Source organism: Cyclopterus lumpus, chromosome 5 (genome assembly GCF_009769545.1).
Source record: "Cyclopterus lumpus isolate fCycLum1 chromosome 5, fCycLum1.pri, whole genome shotgun sequence".
NCBI classification, from domain to species: Eukaryota; Metazoa; Chordata; class Actinopteri; order Perciformes; family Cyclopteridae; genus Cyclopterus; species Cyclopterus lumpus.
The window spans coordinates 9,831,122-9,858,492 of record NC_046970.1 but is presented as its reverse complement, the minus strand read 5'-3'; the positions used below and the strand labels follow the sequence as shown (position 1 = coordinate 9,858,492).

At 40.0% G+C, this 27,371-nt stretch overlaps 1 protein-coding gene across 1 annotated transcript in view; it reads left to right on the top strand.

Moving 5' to 3' along the window:
• LOC117730452 (receptor-type tyrosine-protein phosphatase gamma-like) overlaps nt 1–27,371 on the top strand; it is a 409,107-nt gene that overhangs the window by 367,833 nt on the left and 13,903 nt on the right. Inside the window, 9 exon segments of the mRNA XM_034532172.1 lie at nt 189–238; nt 537–1,308; nt 8,418–8,571; nt 16,802–16,877; nt 16,879–16,894; nt 21,596–21,687; nt 24,734–24,830; nt 26,119–26,201; nt 26,545–26,675. Of these exon segments, the coding sequence (XP_034388063.1) occupies nt 189–238; nt 537–1,308; nt 8,418–8,571; nt 16,802–16,877; nt 16,879–16,894; nt 21,596–21,687; nt 24,734–24,830; nt 26,119–26,201; nt 26,545–26,675 (1,471 nt within the window).

The following is a 27,371-nucleotide window of genomic DNA, read 5'->3' as shown; positions in this document are numbered from 1 at the left end:
CATCTCTTTTATTGGCTATCCCATTAAGTATTCAGCGCCTTGCATTTCCATTATGTCATATTGTAATGAATGTGCTTGCAATGCACTCACGGATGTCTCATAGACACCTCTTCACTGAGAGTGGCCTGGTCGTCTCTTCTGTGTTTAACATTAGAACATCCCGTTTTTCTCTCTTCTCTGTGTTTCAGCAAACACCACCAGGATCTTTGAGGGGACGAGGATTGTGAAAACTGGAATGGTAAGGGAAGCGGAGGTGAATCTATACTATTGTCTTTTCACATTTTATCCAGCAGAGAGCAGTGTCTATATTAGCATTAGGAATGTCTCAAATGGTATTAGAGTCAGGTTTAGGAAGCAGTGGTTCACATGGAACAGGATACAGGATAACAAGGGACAGTTCCAATCCTGACCCAGATCCAAACACCCCTAAATATAACTTAAGGGGTAAAATATGTTGTCAATAATGTCAAAGTTGACTGAGGAGGAAAATCAAGAATTGATTTCAGATTCTAATCATTACCTTGTTTCTTTCTAAGCCAACAGTGTCTCCAGCCTCCTCAGCCGACATGGCTCCCATCTCCTCTGGCTCATCTACTTGGACCTCCTCAGGTATCCCCTTCTCCTTCGTATCCATGGCGACAGGAATCGGGCCGTCCTCAAGCGGTAGTCAGGCAACGGTGGCGTCCTTGGTGACCAGCACTTTACTGGCCGGCTTGGGCTTCAGCGGCGGTGTCATCTCCTCTTTCCCCAGCTCTGTTTGGCCGACCAGAGCGCCAACCCATAGCCACAACTCTGCACGCCAGACCACTGAACCCACTGAGCCCGCCAAAGACGCCACCACTTCTGCCTCTGCTGTCACAACAGCCGCAGCCAAAGATACGAGTGAAACTGGGGGTGAGGACCGAGAGAACAGCAAGGATCAAGAGGAGGATGAAGAGAGGGAAGGAGAGGATAAGGATGAAGAGGAGGAAGAAGAAGAAAAAGAGGAGAAAAGGGAGAGGAAGGGATCAGGAGGTGTGGGCGAGGCAGGGAGAAAGGGCAACAGTACGGCAAAGAATGAACCGTCCAGCAAGACACCGGATGCAACTGCAAAAGAGAAAAAACAGACTAAACCGGATCCAGCTCGCATGTCACCTTTAGAAGACCAACTGGAGGTGTATACCCACAATCCACTTGACATCAACTCAACTATCAGCACAGAGGCAGTCAATGAAATGGCAGAATTCCCAGTCCCCAACGACCCAGCAGCGACACTCAGACCCTGCTCAGGAAGGGACAAGAAGCACTGGCCTTTCTCCATCCACACTGGTGAGTCAATTAATATGCCTCATGTGAACAATTGTCTTCATTTGGAGACGAAGAACAAGAAAATGGCTAATTTGGTGAATTTGCAAAACTGCAAAATCATCATCTTTCCCTTTTGTGTACCAATTTGATTACTTCAAAGAAGTCCCAACCATTTGTTTTCCATCTAAATGTCTGGGATTTATTTGGTCAATCCCAAGTATCTTCTTACATGAAAATAAAATGAAATGACTGGATAAGGTCAACATTGAGTATTCGGAAAGTCCTCAGAGGTACTTGTCTCTCCGAAAGGCTGTTCCTTTACCAAGTGCCCTCCAGTCAAGGATCCAATTTTAAGGAATCCATAAAAATAAAATCATTCAAGTGTTTGATATCTATGGGACTCAAGGCCCTCCTGACGGACCTCTTGACGTGAGATTACATTGACAAAACGGTAATATTTCTAAGTATTGGATGAATTGAAATCGTGTATGGCCTTTGGATGTTATGCACCTGTGATACTTGGGGGCTTTTTGTGGATATAGGTAAAACCACTGATTTGCCAGGGAAAAATATTATTTCTATTAATTTGGCAATCTTTCCAAATATCCCCAAAACTAAGATAATGTCCAAATGTCCCTATTGCTTCTATCATGTTTCCATGTAAAGTAACAGGAATATGTTTGATCATAGTGTTAGTCTCCTGTTATTGTCTGGAGGTGTGAGATCAACATGCAATTTGTTTAAGATTAATATAAAGATGGATGTCTAAAACGTTGTAATGCTATAGCTGCTTCTGGCAATGTATATGGCACTTAGCAAACAATGACTCAGGGAGTCAACATTTTATCAAATAGTTTATTTTATTAAGACTGAGAATATATATTAAGTCACACACCTCAGTAAAAGGCAGAAATCCTCGCTGGAGAAACCACCATTAGCATGTTAGCATTTTGCATATAAGCCACCTACTGGGCACATAACATCTGGGATCAATCTTCTTAAATCAATGAATAATTAATAATAATAATAATAATAATAATAATAATAATAATACATTTTATTTGGAGGCGCCTTTCAAGTCACCCAAGGTCACCTTACAATAAAATAATACAGGATAAAAGATAAAAGCATGAAAGATAGGAACAACATTAAAACAGAACATCAACATAACAACAAGTGAAGTGCACAGGGTCCAGTTATAAAGAGTATGCCAGTTTGAATAGGTGAGTTTTGAGTTGAGACTTGATTTGAATGATGTGATAGAGTCTGATTTTCTTATGTGTGGGGGGATGGAGTTCCAGAGCCTGGGTGCTGAGCAGCTGAAGGCTCGGGCACCCATGGTACAGAGGCGTGACGTGGGGATGGTTAGAGGATGAGAATTAAGATAGATGCAACGTTTTTTTCTAACCATGCAGAGGTACAATAACGCTGACCGTAACTGATAATCACGTTGTCCTTAATTGTATTCAATTGCAAGCTGCAACCTCTATTTAGAACATGTATCTATTGGAGGTTCTCCTCTCTGGGGGTCGGCCCTCCTGCGGCCGCAGACACACCAGCAGCAGCTGCTGATTTGGCTCCTTCTTTTATTCCATTCTCACACACTTCATCATGACTTTTTCATGCAACTTTTGCTGTGACTCTGTAATTCATAACACTTGAAATGTAGCAGAGAACAATACTGTTATAACAAGTACTTAATTCGAAACAAATACACATACAAAGTACACAAAGAAAAAGGACTTGTAGGATTTGTTACTCGGTATTAAGTGAAATGACGATGATGGACAACTTTGTCAAATAAAGATAGACAGCTTATAGTTCATCTTTATTAGAGCTGTGTAAAAAAATGTAAGCAGGAGCATAAACATAATAGAGTTTGATTAGATATTTTAATGTATTGTATGCAGAGTAAGAGGTGGAACGGGGCTCTTCCATAAAGGCATATATATCCAAAGGCCTTAATTAATGTAGTAAGTGATGATGAATTGCAGTGATATAGAGTGGATGAATTGCAGTGATGTAGAGTTCCAGCAGGAGCTGAGAGCAAACCTAATGCTTTTCCTCTCCCTGCTCCCCCTCCTCCTCCCCCACACTTTCAGCAGGGTACTGCATTAGCCAAGCGAACACCATGGGATATCAATTCAATTTCAAGTACTTTGAAACATAGTCTAAGCGCAAGACCAGACATTATTATGAACAAAAGCAATCTCCTGATATTCCCAGAAATAGCTTTCTCAATCTCTTTGTCAAAGCACATTTAGCTAATTTTATTCAGTTTGAACTGGATGGACTCAAGGGTAAAAGCTTAAAAGCTCTTGTCCAACTTTGTAAAACCAGTAACTGTATTCATTCGTCTCGGAAACTCTGATGTAGGAGGTGATTTTATAATGACTGCATGCTTTCAGTACTTCAGAAAGCAAACAACTACAAATCACTGTTATCACAGTCACAAAAAAAGAGGCATCTCTGTTAACTGAAACAAACTCTATGCTGTTATTGTAAAACTGTATGTTCTGAAATCTATGCCAAATTGGGTCAAAGTTAGCAGGACGTAGCACAGGCTACAGTTGCCCCAGATGGTAGTTAGTCTTGTGACTTTATTCCACTACATCCATCAGATTGCAATTATTAGTCACTTTGCAGATTGAGAGTATACATACAAAACAATATGATCGATTTATACATTTCAACGCCAGACAAGACTACTCCTACAATGTATTCAAAATCAGTTACACTTTGACCAGAAACATTGTTTCATAAATGCACTACTAATTATATTTTAATGATATATAACATAAAAGTCTGAAAGATGTTGTTCGATCCAACTTTTGTTCAGGTCTCCTCTCACTCAGATGCTCAGGTTGAATATTGTCTCTGTTTATGTGAGTTCTGCTTGCTAAGTTTTAAATGTTGAATGTCTTGAAGTCCAAACACCTCACCTCAATGGTTGAGTTGGGCGGGTAGGACATGTGCCATCTTCTAAGTCCTAATGGGAGCTAGTGGTTGGTGATTGGTCAGTGACATGACTGTCCTTAGTTTTCTTTTTTCTTTTTTGTAATTCGAACACCAGCAACTTGGGGAAAAAAACGTACACAAGTAGTATATCAATATAATAATTGCATTTAATAAATCATGGGAGACCATTGTCTCTGATATTCGATCCAGCTATTTGAGTCAGTAACTGTATCAGTGTATCTATAATTCTGTATGTTGAGTATTTTGCTTTGGATACATCAAATACATATTGCTGAATATACTTTTACTTCAGTAAAGGATGTTAATACTTTTCCCACCACTGTTAAACTGTGAGCTTGTTCATATCTTCCAGTCCACCTTAGCACTGACAGCTTTACTGGGGACCCACTCGGGACAATCTAGAAAAAGTGCAAAATGAAGCAGAAATCTTCCTCTGTTTATCCCCTGCACTCTTATCCTATCTGTGTCTCCTGCATCCTCCCTTTTCTCTGCTTATCAAACTTAGCCATACCTTCTCCATACTTTTAATTTTGTTTTCTTTACTGGCTCCATCTCTTTTTCTTTTTAGTCCCTCTCCTCTCTTCCTGTTCCCACTGCCCCCACCCTCCCCTCTCTTACTCCTCCAGTGCCCCCTCATCCCCGCTCTGCCTCTCCCTCTCCTCTCGCTCTGATCTGAGTGCTGGCCTACTTTCAGACATGGCGGGAGGAGATGAGGCTTGCAGGCTAGACTCAGCTGCAGGGGAGGACAAAAAAAGAGACTGCTTCATTTAGAGTTACATGAGTGTGTGTGTGTGTGTGTGTGTGTGTGTGTGTGTGTGTGTGTGTGTGTGTGTGTGTGTGTGTGTGTGTGTGTGTGTGTGTGTGTGTGTGTGTGTGTGTGTGTGTGTGTGTGTGTGGTGTGTGTGTGTGTGTGTGTGTGTGTGTGTGTGTGTGCGCGCGCGTGTGTGTTATGTGTTTGCGTGCTGTCGGCAAGGGTTTATTTATTTATTTTTGGCAGAGCGCTGTAATCGTAAGAGAAAGACAGGGAAAAGAGAAGGGAACAGAGACAGGCAGCATCTCACAGGTTTCTCTGTGTGCACTGTGCATGTCTGTGCGTGCATGCTTGGATGTAAGGAAGGAGATGCACACTTCGTGCCAATGCGAGCCAGCTGCAGTGCAGTGCAGGGGCCCGGCCTGATGTAGTGTTCGGCTCCAGGCAAAGCGGCAGATTGAAGGCCATGGGGGCCGGCGTCAGCTCAGGCAACGTCACGGCCACAGCCACAGAAGTGGGTAGGTGGTGCTGATGGTTGTTGTGTAGATTAATGGACCTAAAAAGCTAATTGGATTTTACAAATGACTGAAATCACCCTGAGGTGTGTGTTGTTTTGATGCAGTTCTCTGGCTGCACTTCCACATAGAGCAGGGCATGGAGGACATCAGCAAGGAAATGTATTCATTTTGATTTGATGGTTTGTATTCGCACCTTCAGTTTTCAGTGAGATGAAGTTAAAGAAACAACCTATGTATCTGTTTCCCCTCCATACAGTAGGTCCATAATCTATTTAGCTTAGATTAGCAAATACATTGCTTTCCTATTCCACACTATGTAAGGATTCTAATAAAGTATACACTATGTACAGCATGGCAACATGAAGAGGAAATGAAATGAGACATCAGCAATTCCAACAGATGCTGACATTCACCCAATGTAAAATTAGGAATCCTTCCATGAAAAAAGCTAAATGTTTTTTCAAAGATTTCATATTCTTTCAAAGCCTGTCTCGTCACTGTCCACAATTTGTTTTTTTTCTTTCCCCCAAGCTGTTAGCTGTTAGTTAGCTCCTTGTTTCCTTTGTGAATTGTAATGTTGGACTTGCATGCAAACAAACAAATTGAGTAGATTTCATTTAGTCAGTTTTCCAGTGTGAACAGGTGAACAGCCTGATTGAGTGGTTTGTACAAATATTCAAGTAGGTTAGCTGTGTGGTGTGCTTTGGTTTGAGAAACAGTGGCCCAATCAGAGCTTAGCAGCCAGGATTAAGAATGGGGATGTTTGTCCTAGCTCGCTATATGTCAAATATCGACAACCGTGTTTGAGACTGTTGAAAGTCAAATTACAGAAATAACCTTTAGCTTTTAAAGATTTAACTGCTCCTGTAGTAACCTCCAGTGGCAAATGACAACAATATGGGCCTTGTACATATTCAGTCTAAGAGGGCCACCTCTCCCTTTAAATAAATATATTGTCATGCCTGTACAATAACCGAATCAACAAGTATGCACATAAATCTGTAGTGGAAATGTTGGTAATGTAGCGTTGAATCCCTCTTCTCTTAATAACATACTGTAATTACTGTGAGAGGTGTTTGCTGTGAGGTTTTATTGCATTATTCAACATTATTTCAGTCACTGAAGGAATTTTCTTAAATTTGGCACAAACGTCCACTTGGACTAAAGGATGAACTGATTCGAATTCGTGTTTTTGGCCCAAACTCAACAATGCGTTAATTATGACACTGCCTAATACGATCAAACTTAAGAAGTAATGATATTTCGAATAGGATCTAAACTGAACCTTGTTGGAGGAAGCATATAACTGTGAGGTGCTAATTTTAGTTTTTGACCTGAAGTCCTTAGCACTGCTGCGATTTGAGACCAGTGGTAAAACATGTGCACTACTTATAAAAAGCACACTTTAATTCTAAGCTTTATGATTAAGACAATACAAAACAAAAATACACTGAGAGTCTAAATCAATTAAGTGAAACTTTAAGTCTGATATTCAGGCTAACAAGCCTTATCCTCTCAGGTAGGTCGTTCCAAAGTCGAAGGGCTCTAATGGCAAAAGCATTTTTGCCATTAGAAGTTTTAAGGCGATCGATTAAAATGGAGTGATCTACAGTATCAAAAGCTGCACTAAGGTCTACAATAATTAAAACGGCGCTCTCCCCCCTGTCTGCTGTTATAAGGAGGTCATTAGTTACCTTGAGGAGGGCAGTTGCTGTGCTATGTGCTCTAAAACCTGACTGAAATTTCACAAATATGTTATTATGATTCATAAACTTGTGTTGAGATCACTTTTTCTAAAACTTTTGGTAAAAATGGAAGTTTTGAAATTGGCCTAAAATTGGAAACAACAGAAGGATCAAGCTTAGGTTTCTTTAAAAGAGGTTGTACAATTGCATATTTAAAAATGGATGGGAAAGTACCACTTGCTAAGGAGCTATTTATAATTAATAAAATACTGGGCCCTAGAGTGACAATAACCTCTTTGAGAAATTTAGCAGGAATAAAATCAAGGCTGCATGTGGCTGATTTCATGTGTGATATAAGTTGGGATGAAAAGGGCAATGATACAGGTTGAAAATGACTAAAATAGTTTTGAATGTCCCTACTAGCATGTAAAACGCGGGTTGGGGGGGTAATTTGTTGTCTTATTTCATTTACCTTATTATTAAAATAATTAAAAAACTTCTCAGTAATGTGTGCATCTGCCCGCTGCTGTTTTGTATGTTTTAAGGACTGCCTTTGCAAGACATCTTGTCACACTAGTCGACACTCAGCAGCTTGTAGCTGCCTTCATATTGACTTATGGTAAATATTTGGAGACTAGTTCTTGTTGTGTGTTAAACTTCCAGCTCCTTCAAACAACGGCAGAAAAATTAAACAACATCCAAGTTTAAGGACTTTAGGAGTTGTACTAAATATTTGTAGATCAATATTTCAGTAGATTGTTGTGCTCTGAGGTCAACTTGTGCTTTATTCAGTTGCTTCCAAGACTTTATTAACGCTGTACAATGATGAGTCTCAACCTCTCACTTTGATTTCCTTTATTTTCTTGGTTGTACAACAAGAAATATGTGGCAGAGGCTTTCATATATTTGTCTTGAAATATGAAAGCAAATATATAAAAGCCTGAAGCATTGATCATGTATGATTCAACACAACAATGCTGTTATTAACAGTAACTCTATCATTCCAACCTGATTTCTTCCCACTTCTACTTTCTTGCTACTTCTTTAGCACTTTCATTCTAATCCAATCCCGATTTACACGTATAGTCCGAATCAGAATGCTTTAAGTAGCATTCACGGCTTCCACCTTCGATCATATCCTCATTCCACCTGACAATAATTCTGTCCCTCATTGCTTTCTCCATCTTTTTCTTTCAGACCGTCCAAGTGCTGGGACCAACCTGACCCACCAGACAAGACCCGGTACTGGTGCGGGACTGGGCCGCGTGGAGTGGCTGGTACCTTTGGTGGTGGTTTCAGCTCTGACGTTCCTCTGCCTTGTTCTACTGCTGGCTGTGCTCGTCTACTGGAGGTGGGTACAACAACAGCATCACATATGATATACTGTACTTTTGAGTTGGTGTTTGAAAGATGGATGGATGACTTGACAGTTGCATGTGACTGCTAAATGGACAGCACTTGGAGCACTTTTCTAGTCTTCCGACCTCTCAGAGCGCTTTAACACTACTTGTCATCATTCACTCATTCACACCCATTCATACACCTGCCCATCAGAATGAACTAATCATTCATACCCATTGGAAAAATGGGTACCACCGGAACAGCCTGTCGGAGCAATCTAGGGTTACGTGTCTTTCACAAGGACACATCGACTAGCGGAATTGTGGATCCTCTGATTGAAGAACGACCCTGCTCTGCCTCTGAGCCACAGTCTCCCACTGTGTGATGCTGCATTTGTTTATAGTTGAAGATGGGAAGGGGATGCAAAGATTGATACATTACAGATACTGAGGAGGGTAAAACATGGACACCAACAGTGGAGTGAGTTTGGCAGCTCAAAAGCATTATAAAGGTTTCAGTATATAACTTAAATCAGTTGGGGATGTGAATGCTTGATGTTCACAGGATTGGACAGCATTATGTTGCATCTCTGTCATGGCTTGATGATGCGATCTGCTGCCATTCAAACCAGTGTGTGTCCACAGGGTTTGAGTCTGGAAACATCTCATGCCTAGCAATGTTCACCCGCTCCACTTTCTTTACACGGTTTGTCCATTTTTGCTAGAGCATAAGTATCTTGTTAAAATGTATATAACTAATGTATTGGCTTATTACTTTAAAATATTTTTTAGGACCCATTTAAGTTGTTTCTGAAAACTGTTATAGTTAGTGAAAGAGATAGAGAGAGCTTGTTCCAATCAACATCAACATCACTGTGTTGTCCAAATTCACAATATAAAATATATTTCTGTTCTGAAATCTGATGAATGCTAACAAAATAATAGTTGCTACAGTAAAAGTGTTATAGTAGTTAGAAGTCCTAATAGTGCGTTGTTCAAATGGTACTTTGCTGACTGAGGTTGATATCCATTTATCTTAAAATATGGTGAGAAATCTATATCTATATGTCTTTAAACTTTTTAGAGAGAACAATTAAAAAGTAGCTTGATGAGAAAACACATTGAGTGTCAGAACCAGGTGGAAAAGAGCCAAGCTGAAGAGAGGGCAAGACTCAATTTCAATTGGACTTGGGAGCCATTTTTTAATTTTTTGTAAGAAGTAGAAGTTATATAGTTGTTAAGTCGTCTGGATTGTTTGGCAAACAAGGATCCATTTATAGTTGACTGTGTTGGAAGCATTTTTTGGAGATGGACAACTTTTCTCCACTACAGTACATGGCAAACAGCAAACGTTTTTGACCGATGTGCCTTACAATAAGGGCATCAGACTTTCTGATTTCGGACATATTTAGGGTGATGGTTACTGGTTTAACTTTACCTGGGAGAAACCAGTAGTTCTTTGTGTGACCATGTGTGTCCACCACTGCTGTAATCCATAACTTGTTGTGGCACTGTACAAGATGCATGCAAGTTTGAACAATGAACACTAGCTTCTTTCTCAGTTTCCACCTGGTATACTCAGTGATACCCACACATCAATAATCTCTTTAACTATGGATTTAATCATTGACTTTAGCCTCTTTATAGTAAGTTTATAGTTGTTACACTGTATCAAAGTATCACATACAGTAAAATATCTGCTTGTTCCAACTCTTCATTGAACAATACAACCCTTGAGTATTCAAAGCTGACATGTCATATATCTCCATCCTATGAGAATATACAAAATGCATTATTTTCTACACCTTTCCCTAAAATGTAGCTTGACCAATTTTGTTAATTGTCATGTCCACTAACATTTTAAATAAAGTTCTGTCAATTTAAACAATATTTGGCATCAAAACATGGGTATCTATGTTTGGAGAGCTATACGAATGCATTAGTTAGGGCTTTCTCCCCTTCAATAATTTGATTAACTGCATTCTTTATTATTCCAGCACTTTATCCACTAACAGTAATGCACAGCGTTATGACAGCCTGAGAGTCACTGGGAGACGCTTAGTGTGGAGTTGTGCTCTGAGTGGTGGTGTCGGGGGGATGTCAAATCTTTTGTTGTGTTAATTAAAGCTCAATAAAATGATGAATGAAAAGTACAAAGAGCATTACCTGAAACCTCCAGGTGGGCCTATTATGGGGAGAAAACAAGTTTGAGATGATAACATTAAGCACACTTAAAAAAATCTAATCAAATCACACCCAGGAATAAACAAAATTATTATTTTAAAAAACATTTCCATTTAAACCAAGTACAGATAAGATGTTATCACACCATAGTGTGATTCACCTGAACTTAATCATGGTAAGAACAAAAACAGCAGTAAACTGCTGATGTGTTCATGCTGTAATGAAAGATGAACACAAAATAATTTAACTAAACACGTTTTCATTAGTCAGCAGAGCAAATGGCTGTTTTTTATTGGATTGTGAATTGAGAAAATAATCCAGCCTCACAACGCCTTGTCCAAGCTTTTTGACGTGGAATCCAGACTTCAGTGAGCTCTAGGAGCTGCTGCAACATGTCAATGTGGTGTCTTACATACACCAAAATCCTTAGAGGAAGCCTTTTTTTATCATTGTAGCTGCTGGCTAGTGAGCTAGCTAACGTTAGCTTTCTACCACCCAGACGAGCACATGAAGGAACCTCATGGGAGAGTTGATCCTGGTCCAGCTGTCATACTGTATTAGAGCGGCTTTAGCCTGAGTAGTAGACTGACTAGCTAAAAGAACCAACACCAAATAACCACATCTGATATTCATTAATAGCCACAATGCCAAAGCCAGTTTCCAGAGGTAAATTCTCCTTATATGACTAGAGGATCATCTGATCATTGTGATGGATATATGTTGTAGAACAGTGACTCAGAGTCTGAGACAAGCCTTGTCTGCAGCAGGGAACACCCGAATATAAAATATGTCATCAACCAACACATCGTATATATGGACAACACCTGAATGATGTAAGAGAGGGAGGGAGTCAAAAACATCAAAATAATTACAGTCACATGGAGAATTTTAGCATGGGTTCAAGAGAAGGCCAAGGCAGATCAAGGCGAAGCCAGGAGTAAATACTATACAGTGTATGATAGTGCAAAGCAAAGAAGAACTGAGCACAGGATTACACATGCTTTATGCTTCATGCCAAGTGTTGCCTGTTGCCAGGGCAACCGTTTTGAGAAATTGGCAACTAATTATTGGCCCTTGTTTGCCATCAGTGGCAACCATTTCTTAACATATAAATAGGGAGTGTACACAGCAAAACATGCATTTCAAAATATATTTTGTTATACTGTTGCACTTGCGTCGGTACGTTTAATTGTGTGCACACATGAAGCTAATTAAGTTGATTGACTGTGGGGTTAAAAGTTCCTGTGTTGAAGTGTACCAGTGTTGGGAAATTATACATAACTCTTTCACACACACACACACACACACACACAGTCCTGGCACCAGGTGCAGGGGGTGTGTTGGGATATATAATCCTATTGTGGAGCAAAGCCACACAGTCACACAGTCTTAACCCTGCTGCAGTTCTATTGGCCCTCTAGTTGAATTTGGTGCGCTGGCATGAGGTAAACTTTTGTTCGGCTGCATTCGAGTCGTCTGGGAAAGTAATGAATATGGGTCCCCTAACAAGTTAATCTTTCTTGATCATTCAGACTTTACTTTAAATGCTAGCACAAGGTAGCACCACGATATGTGGGACCAACGTGCAGTGGTGTATATAGTATCACTACAGTATGAGTAGTCTCGTTTTCACACACTTTCTTTCTACATATTTTCAAAACAATGTGAAAGACTTTTCTTAGATGCAACTCAAAATCTCTGTCATGTCTTTAGAAAATATACTAAATATCGCCCCTTATTTCCTAACATGGGGCAGTGGACAGGAAGGTGTGTTCTTTTTGAGGACAGAGTGCGATATCTGTAACATAGAGAATCTGAAACCACCAAGCACTGGAGGTTGGCTTTGATTTCTTGGTCAATAATGTGACTTCCTCTCAGTTGGAACCTCAGCATGGCTCTGTCAACTTTGTCCCATCTGACTTGAATGCATCATGACACCAGCTGTCTCACACCAGGATGTGGTTTAGGATTGACATGGGCGTGTGTTGTGTGTGTGCGTGTGTCGGTGTCACACAGAAGGAACAACCCCCTCCGTGCCTTGTTAGGAAAGCCGTCCTCCCTCCCTCTGTCCTCCCTGCTGCTGTCTCTTCTGTCCCCTGTGCATTCGCTCTCAGTTCATGTCAGCAACAGCATGCGGCAGCCTCCATCCTCTGCATGTTCACCAGGATGAACACTTTCTGCTCTCTGCTCTGTATCAAATACAGGTAGGGAGGGTCTGGACACACACACACACACACACACACACACACACACACATAGATGAAGTGGGCATTGTTGTCACTAGAAGTTGTAGTCTTTGATAAGGACACTGACAAGTAGCACACACTATAAGTACGTTTAGTTTCATTTAGTTGTTAACAAAAGGCATGTGACATTCCTTCATTTTAACATCCTGTAATAAAAATGGAGTGTAGCTCAGCTGGTGTGTTTCTATTTTAAATGTGCGTAAAATAAAAGACAGATTATTCTATGCTTCAATGAACTGTCAATAAGGCATAGGCTGATTTATCTTATCTAAAGGAGCATCAGTAATGTTTCTGTATTGCTGGCAAATATATATATATTTTTTTTTTTTTACTCGTTTGATTCAGTATTGTTTATGCCTTTAGCTATGGCCAGAGGTATTATGTTTACAAGTTGTCCATCCATCTGTCCATTCTCATGAATGTAAGGCCTGGCAACTGCAAGGTGATAGTTTGTATTTGTTCTATATCATTTTGATGGCTCTACAGTCAAATTATATATTGTGAAAATCTGGTTACCTTCAGCCCTCATCCAACAAGTCTTCACGTCTAAAAGACAAACCAACAAGGTTGGTGTAAGGCGATGACACTTGGTAGGAGACAAAATGGCAACAGCAGTCAGTCATGTCAAAGTCAGATACTTTGACTAAATGTCAACGTTGCGTTCCTAGCTAAAAGGTTTCGCAGTACTCCATCAACATCACAACATCATGCTACTACATTACTCACATGACCACTATTTAAATTCAATTCAATTAATTTTGTATAGCCCAAAATCTAAATCACAAATTTGCCTCAAATGGCTTCACAATCTGTACACATACAAGATCCTCTGTCCCGGGACCTCATATCGGTTAGGGTGCATCTCAGGTGAGCGTCAACAAACAACTTTTGTTTATCTATGTAGCACATTTTCTTTCATAACCAAGAGAAAAGCATATATTTCTCTACCAATTGAACATCATTCATCTTATAATAATCTTGCGACGTTTTGAGAGCATGGAAAAAAACACCCAGAAGTAGTCGTCGTCATATATTTATTGCAATGGATGTAATTCTGAGTATTTGCAACTTAAACTTCACGCAGCTAAACCTAGCCTTCCACAAAGGATCTGACTGAGCGTACTTCTCCTTCCCTCAGGCAGTTATTCAAACAAGATGTTTTGTGGCCGCCCTGAAGTGAGCTGCACTCTGATACATAGATGACTGATATGCTCCAAGACAGCTTTGCGTATCGAAAAGGTACACTGTAGTACTGTATGCTCAAACAATCCCTCTACCAGTCTTTGAGGCTGTGTGTTTCTCGAAAATATATTCAGTCTATCTGATCAGCTGATGAATGCTACTGGAAGGCTTTCAAAATATAATCCTCTTACTGAAGTAGACTGAATCATTTCGAAGACAGCAGTGACCTTTGAAGAAACATTGATAGTTAGATGCTCAAACCTCATCTCAGTCCGCTTCGGTCTGAACAGACAACTTGTTTGGTTTGGGCAGTGACAAAAAAGTTTCATCTAAATGTATAATATAAACAATGACTGGCTATACATTAAGACAAACATGTCTTATTTTGGACTTCATTTTTTGTGACTAAGTTTTCTAAAAGCAGCCTGACAGCTGGATGTAAACGTAGCTAGTCCACCTGCTTGAGTGTTTTCTGAGAGAGAAGACATGTGATACCGCTCTTGCTTCTTCCTGCTGTATTTAAACCATGCCTGATGCAGATCTCAATTTCAAAGCAGTGTCTGATATCACCATCATATATGTGAATTGTCAAAGTCACCGTGACAAACTAAAAACACGACAGGAGACCTTCTGATGTGTCTGCTCCTCAAAGCTTCCCTGTACAGCTGCTACTACAAACTGTGTAACTTCAGACCCACCTACACCGAGGCATATTGTGTGTGTTGTGTGTGTCTGTGCGTGTGTGTGTATGGATTTCAAAGTCCATTTCTTCCATTTCCATATACTTTTAGGGGAGGACTGCCATAATTAAATATACAGTATGTGTCTTTCTCTCTCCACACACTCTAAGAGATGAACTGTATTCAATTCAATTCAGTTTATTTTATATAGCCGAATATCACAAATTACAAATTTGCCTCAGAGGGCTTTACCATCTGTACACATACGACATCCCTGTCCCAGGACCTCACATCAGATCAGAAAAAACTGCCAAATAATAGAAGAAAACCCTTTCACAGGGAAAAAAGGGAAGAAACCTTCAGGAGAGCAACAGAAGAGGATCCCTCTCCCTGGATAGACAGACGCAATAGATGTCATGTGTACAGAATGAACAGCGTTACAGAGTTACATAAACACATTTGATGAATATGAAAAATGTATGAATGGACCTCCACAGTCCATGAACAGCAGGTGTTAGAGAGGAGGGTGGGCTGGGCGCATCAGAGGCGCCAAGGCAGGAGGCCGGCCCACCAGGCAGCAGGCATCAGACACAGCCAGGTCCAATGGACCCTATGAGACATGAAGTCACAAAGACACCGGGGAGGAAGCAGAGTTAGTAAGGTGCAATGGAGAGATGTAAATTCATCCATAAGTAGAGAGAGAAGAGGAGATAGGTGCTCCCGGACTGAAAGTGGAAGCTGGTTGCATAAAAGAGGAGCTTGATAACTGAAGGCTCTGGCTCCCATCCTAATTTTTAAGACTCTAGGAACCACGAGTAGCCCCCCATTTAGTGAGCGCAGCTCTCTCGTCGGGCAATATGGGACTACAAGCTCTTTAAGATATGATGGTGCATCACCAATCAAGGCTTTGTAGGTGAGGAGAATAATTTTTTTTAATGTGATTCTTGATTTTACAGGGAGCCAGTGCAGAGCAGCTAATACAGGAGTAATTCAATTCAGTTTATTGTATACCCTAATATCACAAATTACAAATTGGCTTTACAATCTGTACACATACGACATCCCTGTCCCAGGACCTCACAATCGGATCAAGAAAAAACTCCCCCAAAATAACCTTTCACAGGGAAAAAAGGGACGAAACCTTCAGGAGAGCAACAGAGGAGGATCCCTCTCCCCGGGTGGACAGATGCAATAGATGTCATGTGTACAGAATCATGAATAATGTCATCTCTTTTCTTAGTTTTGTGAGTACATAAGCTGCAGCATTCTGGATTAACTGAGGGACTTAAGAGACTTATTAGAGCAGCCTGATAATAAGGAGTTGCAGTAATCCAGTCTAGAAGTAACAAACGTGTGAACCAGCTTTTCTGCATTTTTTGAGACAAGATGTGCCTGATTTTTTAAATGTTATGTAGATGAAAAAATGCAGTCCTTGAGATTTGCTTCACGTGGGAGTTAAAGGACAAGTCTCGGTCAAAGATAACGCCGAGATTCTTTACAGGTGGTGTTGGATGCCAGGGGCAATGTCATCTACAGAAACCACATCACCAGATAATTGATCTCTAAGGTGTTCCAGGGCCCAGTAAAATAACTTCAGTTTTGTCTGAGTTTAACATCAGGAAGTTGCAGGTCATCCATGTTTTTATGGCTTTAAGACATTCTTGAATTTTAGCGAGCTGTTATGATAATGTTGCCCAAAGGAAGCATATATAAAGGTAAATATAATTGGTTCAAGCACAGAACCTTGTGGAACTCCGTGATTAACGTTGGTGGTCATCGAGGCTTCATCGTTTACAAATACAAATTAAGATCGATCTGATAAATAAGATTTAAACCAACGTATAAGGAGCAGGTAAAAAACCTGTTGCTAGGCTACGGCCAAAGACCCAGCCTGAACTGCTGCTTCTCTAAGGCATTGTTAACATGTAACCTCTTTCTCTTTCTGTCAGGCGCTGTTTCCAGACAGCCCATTTCTATGTGGAAGACAGCAATTCACCCAAGGTGGTACCCAATGAGACAATCCCTTGTCATCCCCATTCCAGGTAACAACCAGCACTTCTCACATTTATAGATCTGATTTGGATTTATTTTATTTATGGATGATCAGACTAAGAAACAACATTATCCAAAGGATAATAAAGTAAAAAATACTCACTACCAACATGCTCTCAATATGTTAGAAGACAATTATGACAAAACAAAACACAAGAAATTAAGCATAAAGTCTTAACTAAAAACAAAACCTGAAATCTAAAAAAACATTACCACAATAAAATGTGTTTAAATCTGTTACCCTGTTCCATGAAAAGTCGACAGCTAAAATAACATGTTTACTTGTGTTTTGTAAGTTTTAACTTACTTGGTTGTGATTGGGTCATCGAGCCATGATTTCATCAGGCCTGCCTATTAAAATCCTATAAAAAAAAAAAATTGTGAAAAAACAGTTTAATGGACTATTTCTACAATTCAGTACTAACTAGTTCACAGTCTTTTCACATTTAATGTGTGTAGAAACAAATCGCAGGTTTGTCTTTACCCCAACTTTAGCATTAACAACATTTCCTAAAAGGAACCACACTATGTCCACACTATGAATCTCCTGTTGCCCTGTAACCAACAACAATGTAGCAGGTGGTGGCCATCTCTGAGAGCCTACCATATGCTCAGTAATAAAAGTTGTCATGTTGGCCTTTTGCAATACAGTTGGAGAATCCTTACTTGACGAAACAAAACTATTCCCTTTTAAAAGCAACATTGAGCACATGACCATCATTGTGTGAAGTTAAACAAGCTTATCTGACAAGTGCATATATCTGCGAACCAGCATGGAATTTCTTGATTCTGATTTTAGTTTTTATTCTAAAGGCCAGGCAAATTCCACAAAAAACATCTTAACGGGTTCATGCAGAATAGTCTTAAGTATGTTAGACACCTTGGAAAATAGATTGTTAGCAATAAGATATTTGGATTACCAGCTCAGACTTTAATGTATTGGTGCCTTAAATCAAAATATATGATCTGTAGCCACATCACAAACCTGTGCTGTGTCAGGAAACATGTTTAAGATGTGAAAAAGAGGCGCTGTGCCATGTCCAGCAATTCCAAAGAATACAAACACATTCTCTAGGGCATGAAAGATGCTCCAGCTCTAGTCCTCAGGTCCAAGATGTGGATACAAACCCATCAAATCAATTAAAAGCGTGTGGGGCCTCTTTTCAATGGTCCTCGGCTGAGTCCAAATGCCTCCATTGAAACCAGGGCCAGTGTGCCCAGCATGGCAGAGTCCAGCACTGATCAAAAGGGGATCTGCCATTGAGCCAATGTCCCTTTCTCCAACAGGAATACAGGCTCTCTGAGCTCCTGTTCTGGAGTCACCCTTGGTTTCATATCACTGTGGTTTGATATGTGTTTTTTTTTGGACAATATCTAAAAGTGTGATGTAGCTTTACAGACATGTGAAGGCTGAATATCAGGAAAACACTGTGTGGACAGCAGAGTCCACTGAAGCAGCCTGGGTGGTGTATGACCATATGCTTGTTGTGTTAATTGTCTCAATAAGCTCAGGACCTAGAGCCTCGCACATCCCATAATCCGCTTTAAGACCTTGTGCTGAATTTAAAACCTGCCGGCAGCAGCTACTTACTACAGAACCTTCCAGACAACACACACACGCACACACACACACACACACACACACACACACAAACAAACAAACAAACTTTACAGATGTATGTTGCTTATTTGATATTTATCTAAGAAAAGTCACACTTATAACAATTGATAAAACAATATTATATGGTTAATTAATAATTGAGTTATAATGATTCACACAAGCCATGATTCAATCACATTTCAGTGGAATTCCTCTGATTGTACATTATAGGTAATGGTAATGGGTTAATGATTTTGGGTTGTTCATTAGGTCCAATCTCGTGAACGCGATATCTCACGAACGGCCTGGATGTACTTTCTTCTTCAAGTTTGGCTCAAACATCAACCTGGACGTACGAATGAACTGATTAGAATGTGGGTGTCAAAGGTAACTGTGACCCTCACAAAAAGCATGTTGGTGATAACTCAAGAATTCATGCTTCAATGACAAAAATGACAGACATGGATATAACCTGCTACTTGAATGGTTGGCGAAAATATACAACTAGAGGCGATAAATCTGGTGAAGACTGAAAACACACTATGATTGTCTTTATTTATTCCTTTTCCTCCTGATTGAAAATCAGTATGTCTTAGTTTTGCTATCGGGGAACACCTCTGTTGGGCCAAAAGACTAAAACAACACTTGAGCAATGAAGAAAGGCAAAAGTTTACTTCAGTCAGGTACTGCTAACATCTTGTTTGGGAGTCTAACTTACTACTTACTCAATAGTACAATCCCTTTTCTGCTGAATTATTTGTATTGCTAATATATATATTGTTGGTTTTAGTGTTGTGATGCTGTGCTATAAAACACATCATTACACCTTTAACTGATTGTATTGGCACCCAAAGTGAGATAAAATACAGATATGTTGGGAGATACAGATAAATTGTGTGTGATGTTTAATTATTCTCAAAAATCTATGCATAACGCACATAAAAACCAAGCGTGTTTGCCATAGAACATAGTAGACTTTGAGGAGGGCATTAGGTTTACTGATGATTTGTTCTTGGGAGGAAACCAAATGTGTTTGTGCTACTTTAGGTGGTGGTAGTGTTTTACTACAGTGCAGTATAATGTTGTAATCTGGAGCAACAGAACAGATATTTTACAGTACATGCTATGCTGTTAAGGATTGTACTCTAATGTCTGTAAGTTATGTCAATGCAATAAAAAGATATTGGATCAGTTCTCCATGTAGTTAATTGCCTCTTCCAGACCCGGAACATTGAATAGCCTGCTGTGTTTACTGACACACAAATCATTTTGACATATTTGCATGCCTAAATGAGTGTCTCGCAAGACACAAAGTGAGAGCGAGCGAGTGTATGCTCTTGTTAATATTTGATGAAGACTAAACACTAAAAACGGGGGGCTGTGAGAGAGTTTTTGCTGTTGTTTTTACATTTTTTTACTGAACAGGCTCCACTCACCAGGGTTGAGTTCAGCTTTGTATGCGGTCTATTTCAGAAGAACAACTTCACAGCTGTTTGTATGCAAATGTCCACTAGCTGAGGAAACATGCACTCCAGTCCTGTGCTGTCCCACTAAAAGCTCCCACGAGCAACACAACTACAAAAATGTACTTATTTAAGCTCTCTTGTATGTTGTTATTTGCTTGCTCCTCTATGGTAAAGAATTGGAATTGAAATGTGACTGAACTTGCATCATTCTTGGCAGAGATCATTGCAGGGAATGGATTTACTCGAAGCACCACTTAGTGCCACACAAACTATCAATGTACGACAAGTATATGTTAGCATTTTACATTTGATTCATTAATGTATATCGATCTATTTGTCTACAATATCTAGGGTAATTAATAAAGATAACACTAAATACAAATCAAAGCCAATCTTGCCTTGACCTGCTTATCTTCAAAACATATTGGCATCACAAGGACACAATTTTCTCTTTTTGGGGGTTTAGTAAGGGCATTTGATGTAATCTCACATAATTTCAAGTAGACTATATATAGATTAACACACATGGAAGGAACACAGGACTTTGCTGTTCCTGTGTTGACACATTTGACCATAGTTTTGTTGCGTGCTTGTATAATTTGCTAACACCAAATTTATGTGACAAACATACTTATTATAACCCAAACCACAAACTTTTCCTCAAACTTATTTAGTATTTTGTTGCCGAAACCTAAGAAAATGCTTTTTTAACCTGACCAGGTACTTTTTTTGCCTAACCCTAACCAGGTACTTTATTTGCCTAAACTTAACCATGTACTTTTGTTCCCTAACCTTTAGCATGTAGTTGTGTTGCCTAAACCTAAGCTAGCACTTTTGTTGCGCACATACACCTAGAAACAAAGTAAACCTACGTTCAAAGTTCATTTTGAAAATATATTATGCATGTAATGAATGGAAAGTGAGACATCACCTGGGCCACGTTCAAAACTGAGGCAAAATAGGTACCAAGAGGGTTAGAATTAATGAGTTGGGAGTGAAATTTGATGTCTAATTTTTATGGCAACTGGGGAACTCTATTTGCTAAGAAAATGGTGTGATACAATGGAGACCTCCAAAGCAGCTAAATGAACCTTCAACTATGCTGTCATTCGCCTTTGCTTTTGATTATCAAACTGGAAGTACATGGCATTGTTCTGGAAATTTCTACAAAACTACTAGTTTTCGTTTGTTTTGTCAACTGGAGGTGAGAAATAGGCCATGCAGTTGTTGATCTGTAACACTTCAACAGTTTAAATACTGTGCTTACAAGGTTTATGTGTTTGAAGAGGTGATTCACATGTTTACCGGGAGTCAGTTCTGTCCTGTGTCCTGTAGTGAAAACTGAGCCTGTGAGTTGTAGTAGTAGTCTGACTTGCCAAGGTCACTTATTCTCTCATTGCCGTAACCCCAGAAGGTTCTGTGAGGGATGTATTGATTTGACAAAACAATGACAACGATCTGGCACAGCCTCAATCACAAGGCAAGTAATACTGTACCTTTATATGTCAAAAACTGCTACGGTTTCTGTGTTGCCCTGTCGGCAGATGCGTAGGGGGGTTGTGCCTTGCTCCAGGGCAAGTTGCCTGTGGAGCCAGTTTAACCCTGGCCTTGTCTCTTCTTTGCAGATGACATGGAGGCTATTCCAGTCAAGCAGTTAATCAAACACATCTCTGAACTCTACTCAAATAACCAACAAGGATTCTCTGAGGATTTTGAGGTAAGCAGTAAAGTCCATATCATTACATTTTTTAAACACAACTGCATGTGAACGCACAATCTATCAGATCCTGAAAGAATGTACACAAACAGGTTACCACCACATATCCTGGCACAGTCTACTGGGTTGGATCAGAAGTAGCCATTATCTCCTAAAACTATCAGTAAGCTGCAACCTTCGTTCATGTGCGCAAAATGATTGTGGTTATTTAAAAAATCTGCACCGTCTCTGGTAAAATTATTGTCAAATGTTTTTTCCCTCATGTGAGCTACAGAGTCCCTTTAAACTAGATTTATATTGAGGTTATATATACATGATAAATGTTTAAAACAAAATTAAGAGTACTTGTCATGTTGCTGAACTACTCCACTAAGTCAGTAGTCGATGCAATTTGATGTTTGTTTGAAGTCTGTCACTTGTGTCTTTTTAATGTGAAATTTCTAATGTTGGTCTTTTGCCGTGTAAGTCTCTAATTTGGGCTTTTATGTATGCGGCTTTAATGCTTCCAACTTGGCCAGGACAGTGATCCCAATGAGACTATTAAAAAAAGAATCTTATTCCCATTGTATTTCTTCAGTTCTGATTAGAGTATTATTCATAGTAGAACAGAGCCCAAACCACATCCAAATAAATCAGCAAAGTATGTAATCAGAAGAACAGACGTAGTGTTCCCCTATGTATGTAATCATGAAGGGGGAAAACATAGTGGCCTCTCTGCTGTCAATACACACTTCCACACCAAATGCATATTGAAAGCAGCGATCGTAAGAGATGATGAAGAAAACGAGAAGGAAGTCTCAGTGATGGGCAGTTTAGTTATAACCCTTACATGCTTTATCACACTAGCCAAAGCTCCTCTGCAATTGTGCTCTGTGAAAATATCATCCCCTTTCTTTTTCTTTTTCTTTTTTTCATCCTCACACTTTTTTTCCTGCTTATCCTCCAGTCCTCGGTGGCATTCCTAGTCCATGCTGTTTGCCAGAAATAGAGAAGTGGGTGGACTGAGCATGACCCCCTGAAAGAGTAACTTAATAGTTACACTGCCAACGTGTGCCTTCCCCCTCACCCCAAAGCTCCGGTTTAGGCTTGATGGACACAGGGAAGTGCTCTCGGAAGGGAACCCTTTATCTAATGAAATCATCCTCCTCCTACATTCTCACCATCCCTTCTGTACCAGTTTCTCCTCTTTTGACAGAGGGCATCAATCATCACTGTTTACTCTAAACAACATTGAAATGGCATTGTAGTCACCAAGCCAAAAAAACTAAATAGGTAAATGCTCCGGAAATTGAAAGAAATACTTAAAACATGCTTGATGTATAGTGTCCATCCAATAGTTATGATTGATGAAGATGGGCGACAAATGAAAGGGAAAAACCTGAATGAAATAATGATCTGGTTATCCCAGTCCCCATACACAGGATACGTCCAGTTAGCAGCATGACACCCACGTTCTCATTCTGTCGGCATCTACACAGCAGCATTTGATCAAGAATCACATTAGAGGAGTCCCCAGAACGCAGTCCGACTTGTCTACTACGCCTTGTTTCAGAGTTTAATTCAAGCTTTTACACACGTAGCAGGAAAAACCATCCTGTATGTCCTTAGGTAGCTACATAAACAGTGTTTGTTTGAGTGCATGTCAATATCAGTGAGTGTGTATATGTGCCAGTCTCTGTGACATCATCACCAGTCGAACTCTGTCATCTTCCATCATACCTGCAACCTGATCTGCCCACACATGCTCACCATGAAGCTTGCTGCGCCCAAAAATAAATCCCCTTCCCAATTTGTCTGATGAATCAATGTTTAATAGCGCTAAAACAAGCGGCCGGCCTGTAAAGCTCCAGAGGAAATGAGGCTGAGGGGTCAGAGCCAAATCCAGCGCCTGCCCTCCATGTTGTAGGCCATGCTGAGCTTGCAGCCGACAGCTGTTTGCTTGGCAGGAACTCAACATTAAACACTGACATATATGCACAGACTGCTCGTCCCAAAATTGCTCTCTGACATTTTTAGGACTGTAACCAACAACCATAAGGCAGTACAAACATTGGTGATTAATTCTAATATATGCTATATATAAAAAAGATATAGGGAGTAAACAAGAAAAGATCTCCAGGGGGAACCCCCCAATTGATGTTCAGTTTAAATTGGCCCATAACTCAAGCACTAGTCATTTTACTGTAGCTGTTACTCCCTGCTATGTTGTACCTTGCCCTCAGGTCAAGAAAATAAATGGTTATGCAAAGCAAGGGATGGATCTTATTTAAGCACAATTTATGGAAACACACTTGCTATAGTCAAAAAGAAAGAATGACTGAGGGAAAAAGAGAGAATGAGGGGTTGAGGCCGTTGAATTCAGCCCGAACAGGTAGAACTAGGAGAGCAACTTTTGTGCAAAGTTGTAGACAGTTATGACTCCAGTGTGTGGTGCACATGAGACACACAAAAGAAAAAATGCAGCATTCATCCACTGTCAAAAACACTGTATATAAAGAATAGAGATATCTGCTTTTGCAAGTGAACCCTTCTTTTCTTTACAAGACCTACTGTACTATACATTTATTATCTGCTGTTTCCATCTGTGAGATATGGTTAGTCACAAGCTGCATTCATACCATGTTAAAACAATTGTGAGCAATTGACTGTGAGAAAAGAGAGTGCAGGTAGCAGCCCCTACAGGCTGCAATGTTCACTACACCACGCAGTACAAATGTCTCGCTAGAGGAAAGGTCATGTGGTCATAAAACAGGGGTTATGTTCAGTAAATGTAACTGCAGTCCGGTATCAATTTGAGATATTTTCTGCACTTAGTCCTTTAGATTCAGGCATTTATTGCATAGAAGTTCAAATGTCGATGTGATGGTTACTAAACATAAGGTTAGGGGTCACCAAAAACATTAGGATTTATCCTCTGGGGACACCCACAATTAATTTTCTGAAAATGCGACCAGTCATTTTCAAGACACCATGCCATTCACCAAAGTGTACAGACATAACAGAATGACATAGGGATGCGTGTGTGTGTGTGTGTGTTCTTCCCTAGGAGGTTCAACGGTGCACTGCTGATATGAAGATCACATCAGAGCACTCCAACCACCATGGCAACAAGCACAAGAACAGATACATCAACATAGTGGCCTGTGAGTACACTCTTCATAGAACACCATAGTAAATTGTTCTGTTCCTGTGGTCATAAATCTAGAATAAACATTGTGTTTTGACTAGGTACCTATTCAAATGTTGAAAGTTATGAGGGCATAGAACAGTATGACACTATCATGTCTAATAAGTTGATACCATTTGTTAAACAGATTTGGTGCTAAATATAACAATTCTTTACCACCAAAATAATCGAGAATAACAATTTATATCGATTTAGGCTGATTGTGGTGTTAAATTGTGTTTCTTCTTCAAATCAGACACCTTTCACCATAGTTACCTATAAAGGAATACAAGGGATCGGTAACAAGTGTACTTCTTCTGAAGAGCATTAATGTACTGAGTAAATGTCATGGTACTAAGCTATGCTGGATCCTGAGTGCAAGTGTACATTTTGGTATGACACCGCTGGATCACCCTGATCAGTTGGGTTCCTTGCCTGGGAACAGGAATATCTAAAGCAAATTGGCCTTCTTGTCCTCAATTACTTTATTGATGATTTTTATAAATGGTGGTATGAAAGGAAAGGTCATACAAAAAGTGGATAAAGATTCCCCGCCAAGAATGACCTTCCAGAGTTAATGTCTTGTCCCCATTAGATTTTAAGATATGTAATTAGTGGAAGCTTGGTCTGGATAGCGGTACTAGAGGAAAGGTCATTGTGGCATTAAAATCATTAGCGGACCTCACATATTAATTTCCCTGAGCGAGCAGAGTGCATAACACAATTGTTTAGTCCAGGTGCTGTGTCCAAAAGATGTATGGCGATTTTTGTTACGTTTAGAGCAACAACTTTGTATTTTTACGAAATGAAATGAAGCAACAAATCAGACAGCTTTCTCTGACCCAAGGTTTATGTGTTAATGGTTAGCCAGATCAACCAAATGACTTCACCACTAGCAGAACAAAAGCTTACCACCAACCCCCTAGTGTTGAAACACCACACACAAGCCTGGTTCTTGACCAATCTTTAATAAATATTTTTTAACAACAAAATTAAACAACAATATTAAACCATTGGCTGCGTATGAAAGCAGCTCAGCCTCGTGTTCAGCTGTCTGTAAAACCCACACAACTCATTCTGACCATTGTTTCAGCCAAAAAGGTTAATGTGCTTCCTTGGAAGCTGGTGCCTTGGCGGAGCACCAAGTTTGACCGCGTTACAAGGACAGCACCGTGTTAGGGTTTAGAGTTAAGGTTAGCTCTCGCTGTGGTTTCAGTCACAAAAAACACACATCACTGTGTTACTGCTCTGTGTTTCCTCTTCAGATGACCACAGCAGGGTGAAGCTTAGGCCAATGGCTGGGAAGGACTCCAAACACACCGACTACATCAATGCCAACTATGTGGACGTGAGTGCTTCCTCTGTCAAATACTGATCTGTGTCTGTGTTTGTATGATAAGGGTTGTCATTTTAGAGATGATGACTGCAAGAATGATGTATTTTATATGCCAGCTCAAGTCCTGGACGTCATTTATAAATGGTAAATGGACTGTACTTGTATAGCGCTTTTCTAGTCTTCTGACCACTGAAAGCTTCAACACTACTGATCATTCACACATTCACACTCATTCATAAGGCTGTGTCCATCCAAGGTGCCACCTGCCCATCAGGAGTAACTGACATTCACACACACATAAAAAAATATATGCCTCTTGTTGCCAAATGAATAATGTGTCTCTGTTATCCATTAGGGTTATAATAAGCCCAACGCTTACATCGCAGCTCAGGGACCTCTTAAGTCCACCTTTGAGGACTTTTGGCGGATGGTGTGGGAGCAAAATACCTGCATCATCGTCATGATCACCAACTTGGTGGAGAAAGGGCCGGGTATGTTTTGACACTCACAATGTCGATTTTGGATGTTTATGGTGAGGTTTAAAAATGTTTCATAAAACTATTTCATAAGACAGTAATGTACAGCCAATTACCAGAGAATAGAAAACATCACTCCTGCTTTCGAATCACAGAGTTGCTACATGTTGTTTTAGGGAATTTGTCACAGCAGACATATAAACACAGTCAAACGAACAGAATAAAAAAGGAATAACGGTTACATTTTCATTCAGATAAGCCAAGGCCCTGGTGTGCAGGTTCACAAAGCCAACAATAATGTTATTAGTTACAGCTATGCTTTTGAAACTGTCACCTTGGAGCAAAGTCTATGGACCGGTAGCATCCTGGTGATAAAGCTGATCTTACAGATTCTAGTGCGTCATGCATCTGTTAAATTTTCATGGTTAGATGCTCCTCTTTATGAAAGCTTTGTTTTACTTTTATCTGAATGTCCTCAGGACAATTATTAGACGATTCTTTACTGCTACGGAGAGCTCAATATATACCTACTCATCATTCCTCTGGAGGTATATAAGGTGGTAAGCAGTTCATCGAAAGTTTAGAAAAGCAGGTGCTGTCACATGCTACTGTGTCTGCTACTGTTCAATTCAAATGGGAAAGCCCTCCTACTCTGAAGGGACAGAGGTTCTTACATCTGGTCACCAAATTAATTTAATTTACTTAA